The following is a 4,924-nucleotide window of genomic DNA, read 5'->3' on the forward strand; positions in this document are numbered from 1 at the left end:
ATGGAGAGCTCACAAGAAGTGCAGCTGAGCAGTCAAATCGATGAGGACGGAGACCTCATGGTTATTGACGTGGACGTCCCCGATGGGATGGACATCGATGCTCCGCTTGCCACCGTGGGGCGCCGAGAGTGTCGGCAACCCGAAAGGCGGCATGAATCCAGAAAACCGGTACAAAGCGGTGTTCAGGGCCCTAAAGGTAAACCCACAAATTCGAAGGGGGCCGGCCGTGGCGGCGAAAGCCGGCCAATCCCGCAGGCAAGCCGGAAACGACACCAGCCCGGAACCACTCCGGCTGTGAAGGGCGCTGGAAACAAAGCGCGGAACGGCGGTCCCCAGGGCCAAAAGGGTAACAACCGGAAGGCCAAAAAGACAGGAAACACGGCTCAAACGCCGCCTGTCGTGGTTTGCAACGCCGGGCCGAGTTCCTCGGAACGCGCACCCGTGTGTGTGCAGACACTGTCTACCCTGCAGCCACCGGCAGGGGAGGTTGTCGGAAACGGTGGCTGCCGCTCTCCGACCGTGTATTCCATATCGTCGGATGACTTTATGGACGTGGACGAAGAGGAACCTGAGCAAGTCGGGCCTGTGAGAGAATCAAACAACAGTATAGCACCGGGCACCGCCAGTGAGGTGGCGCTCACTGAGACGGCTGCGTTGCCGAGGGCACCCGAAGGGCACGCCCCGCAGGCTGAACGGGCCGGGAACACGCCACAAATGCCGCCGAACTACGCTAGGCTGAATGCCAAGTTACAGTTCCTGCACTGTGTCATGCGTCAGATCGATGGACCATGGTGTCATTGGGTACCGGACGTCTACAAGGCAGTAGTGACGAAGTATCAGAGGATGCCACGAGGAGGATGGAAAGTCCTCGCGGAATATGCCAACGAGCATTTCGAATTCCACAAGACCCACAAGGAGGTGGAGCAGATGGCAAGACAGGTAGTCGCCAAAGCAGCGCGGAGCCAACCGACGGACGTTGGAGAAATAGCATCGCTGCACGACGTCGACTCATACAACGCCCTGCAGGAGGATTTCGACCGGATCATGGCACAGAGGTTGAGGGAGCCTGGTGTGATTAGGACAGTAAAGAACAAAAGACACACCATGGACTCCCTCGACTTCACGGCGATAAGGTCGCTGGATCTAGTGGTCCACAACTACGTGAAGCACAACCCAGTCACTGACATGGGGATGCTAGCCGTCTTGTATCAGACGGCACAGGACTGCTACGACAAGTACAGCGCAAAACCATCGTCGTCCTCGGGAAAGAAGGAGGCAGCTGAGAGGAGGATCAAGGAGCTGGAGGAGATAGGAGCATTACTTCTGAAATACAAGCAGAAGGTCCCCCTGGAGAAGGAGGATAGGAAACGCGTTTATCGCCAAATGGACAAGTACAACATGATCGCGGACAAGCCGCAGGAACTGTCATACGTGATCAGCAGGACTCAAGAGGAGCTCCAAAAGGAGCAGGACAAACTCAAGAACGCCAAGTTCAAGAAGGAGTTGTACAACGACAACCGCATGTTCGAGCTCTACACGGGACACTTCTACAGGACACTGGAGAACAAGCAGGACGCGGACGAGTCGGCGATAAACGAGGGGATGATGATAGAGTACTGGGCGCAAATGTGGGTGAAGCCAAACGCACCGCACAACGGTGAAGGATATCTGGTCGAAAGACCACCGGCAGAGAACAAGGCAGGCTTTCCCACATACGAGGAATTCGTCACGATCGTCAAGAAATTGCGAGACTGGAAGTCGCCCGGTGCGGATGGGATCTACAACTACTACATTAAATGGCTCACGTCCCTTCACAGAGTCATTTACAGGCTAGTAGAGGAGGCATGCCAGCAAGGCAAAGTGCAGGACGACTGGTTCTACTGTGGGATCACGTACCTACTACCGAAGAACAAGAAACCAAAGTCCGCCGCACAGTACAGGCCTATCACATGCATGTCCAACCTATACAAGCTAACTACCCGCTGTGCAACGGAGACGCTTAAGCGAGAAGTCGATGGCAGGGGACTACGGTCCGAGAACCAGATGGGCACGAGGAGCAACGTACAGGGTGCAAAGGAGCACGCGTTAGCGAACATCGCGCTCAACGAGAAGCACAAGGGGAACTTTCTTGCAACGTGGGTCGACGTCATGAAGGCGTACGACTCAATCGACCACGCGTACCTGGCAAGGGTTATCGACAACCTTAACCTACCAGGGTGGTTATCAAACTTCATCAAGCAGACGATCAAGAGGTGGAATATAGAGATACGGTGGAACAAGAACACAATCATGCACAAGAAAGTGGAGAGGGGCATTCTCCAAGGCGACAGCCTATCGCCCCTTCTCTTCGTGCTGTGCTTGGACCCGCTGAGCAGGCACCTGACTCGCATCTTCCCCAAGGTGGAGTTAAGCGTGACCGGCGGCAGGATATTCGCCACAAACCACTTTCTCTATATTGACGACCTCAAGTTCTTCGCCCACGAGGAAAGTACGATGAGAGGAATGGGCCGAGAAGTGGAGAAGTTCTTCAACGACATAGGACTCAGGATCAACCGCGACAAGTCGGCAACCAACACGGAGGCGTGCGCCAGCATCGCCAAGCAGATGGAAGGCCCGGAAACGTACAAGTACTTGGGAGTCACAGAGACTTCAAACTCACTGACAAGCGACGGAATGTTCGACATAATACTACAGGAGATATGCAGGAGAACGGAGCTACTGGCTGCGTCAAAGCTGTCGGGGAAAAACCTCTCGATGGCCATCAACCAGTACGCCCTCAGCGTCATAAACTACTACATCGGCGTGATCCCCATGGACATCACGCATTTCGACAAGATCGACCTGGCAGTACGGAGAATAATTAACGCGAAGCACGGACACAAGAAGTGGGCGAACACACAGAGGCTCTACCTCCCCCGGAAAGAGATGGGGAGAGGGCTCCACAGCATGGTATTTAGAGCGGAAGCCATGCTGCTACGACTGTGGTTGACGCTTTCAGCAGACGAGGTGACGTCAACCAGGAGAGCTGCGATCATGCAGCATTTTCGCGACACATACGCGCACATATCTCACATCAAGATGCACCTGGAAGGAAGATATGGAATGGAATTCGGAATGGAGGACACTACGGACAAGAGCCTCAGGGACCTCAGGGTGGCCCAAAACAAATGGCTGTACAACAGAATGCACGTAAAATCAACTCATAAGGTTCTGTATGCCAAGCGTGAGGACCCCAAGCTGGACATTGAGGCGTCGTCCTTGTACCTGACGTGTGGAATACTCACTCCGGAAGAAGAAGCGAACGTAGCGGAAGTCCAGGATAGGAATCTGCAATGGATGTCTTCGTCCAAGAAATGCACAAGATGCAACAACGGCAAGAACGTGGATCACCTCGCGACGAAGTGCCAGAAACTACTACACCTAGAATATACGAAGAGGCACAACGAGGTAGCAAAACGGGTCCACTCAGTACTCGGGAGGCAAATAGGACTACCCAAGGAGAAGATAGACGCCCACAAGATCGAGAGTGAAGTACATGGAAAATACGGATGGATCGCGTACGACAAGACGGTCAAGACTCAGAAGACTAAGGAATACAACAGGCCAGACATCATCCTGGCGGATCGGCGGAGGAACACCATAACCATCGTGGAGATAGGAATCACCAATCAAGACAACCTAGTGGATACGGAGAAGTTCAAGAAGCAGAAGTATGAAGACCTTATTGAGGACCTCAAGGCGCGACAGTTTAACCAGCACACCAAGATCAGGGTTATCCCCTACGTTATGACGTGGGAGGGAATAGTGACAAAGGAGCACAGCAAGTACAGACGGGACCTGGGCATATCGGATCGCATGGAAGCCCACATACAAAGGGTAGTGATCCAAGAAACACATAAAATAGTGATGAGGGATATGAAGCCGAAAGAAGACTACGATTCCGTAGAAGACCCTCAAGCCCAAACTGGATGGATGCCCGCATGGATGGCACCAGTGACGTCCGGCAATGGACCGGCGTGGATCCCGCAACCGGTTTCAGCGTGAGGCGTTAGCCCCGCAAACACGAAAACCGGCCCTAGGCACGTAGCCACATAGCACACTATAAGATGAGATAACTTAATTTAACATAGGCGCACTGCAGCCATCCACGTTCGCTGGTCATAATCATCCGGAGTTGCCTGATGCCATGAAAGGTGGACTTCGCAAATTGATTGGTGAACTTGGGAGGGCGTACGTCAGTAGGTACGAGGGCTCGCCGGCAATCGGTCAGTGGTTGATAAAAGACCCTAATAAGGAAAGCGCTCAAAAAGTGCAGGACTACGATCAAAATATGATTCTGACGACTGACGGAAGACACGGTGCGAAAGTGTTTTTGACTTGCGCGACGATGCTTTTTAATGAGTCGCATCATTTGTTCTACCACGGCGGTAAAGAGTGGCGTAAAATTCGTGTACAAACGAAAACTGATAATGATGTGAATGACCTACAGAAATATTTACTAAAATCCGGTTACCAAATTCCGAGTCTCATCAACGAAAACAACACCGGTCGAGATGTCGCGGTGCGTTTAAGTAGAGTGTTCAGAAATCATGGTGAATTCAATAGAGAGCCTACCGACTTTAAATCTTGGGAAGACTACAAAGAGTACTATAGACACGGTAAAGGTATTCTATTGAAACTGTTCACCCACCTACACGAATACTACGAAGTCTGCCACTACGGTACCATGTTCGCCACCAAGCAACCGTCGAGCGTATACGAAATGCTGCTATGGTTGTCCGGTTTTCCATACAATCCTGTCTACCAACCGTTGTCATTTAACGGATTCAGTGAGCTGTTTGAGAAGGAGGAGAACAACGCTGCTAACAGTGAGGGGGACGAAATCTTGCTTGAAACCGACGACGCCGATAGTCTGCCTGCCTAC

At 52.5% G+C, this 4,924-nt stretch overlaps 2 protein-coding genes across 2 annotated transcripts; both read left to right on the forward strand.

Moving 5' to 3' along the window:
* Window positions 1-4,044, forward strand: BBBOND_0005030 (hypothetical protein, conserved; the record flags this gene model as incomplete). The annotated part of the gene is made up of 1 exon (XM_012915333.1): window positions 1-4,044. The coding sequence occupies one exon, from the start codon at window positions 1-3 to the stop codon at window positions 4,042-4,044; it is 4,044 nt and encodes a 1,347-aa protein (XP_012770787.1).
* A 142-nt stretch (window positions 4,045-4,186) lies between these two features.
* On the forward strand, window positions 4,187-4,924 carry BBBOND_0005040 (hypothetical protein, conserved; the record flags this gene model as incomplete). Its single annotated transcript, XM_012915334.1, has 1 exon — window positions 4,187-4,924. A coding segment is annotated over one exon (738 nt), but the record flags the coding sequence as incomplete, so codon positions are not given.

The sequence above is a fragment of the Babesia bigemina genome, scaffold Bbigscaff_73344 (genome assembly GCF_000981445.1).
Source record: "Babesia bigemina genome assembly Bbig001, scaffold Bbigscaff_73344".
Classification (NCBI taxonomy): Eukaryota; Apicomplexa; class Aconoidasida; order Piroplasmida; family Babesiidae; genus Babesia; species Babesia bigemina.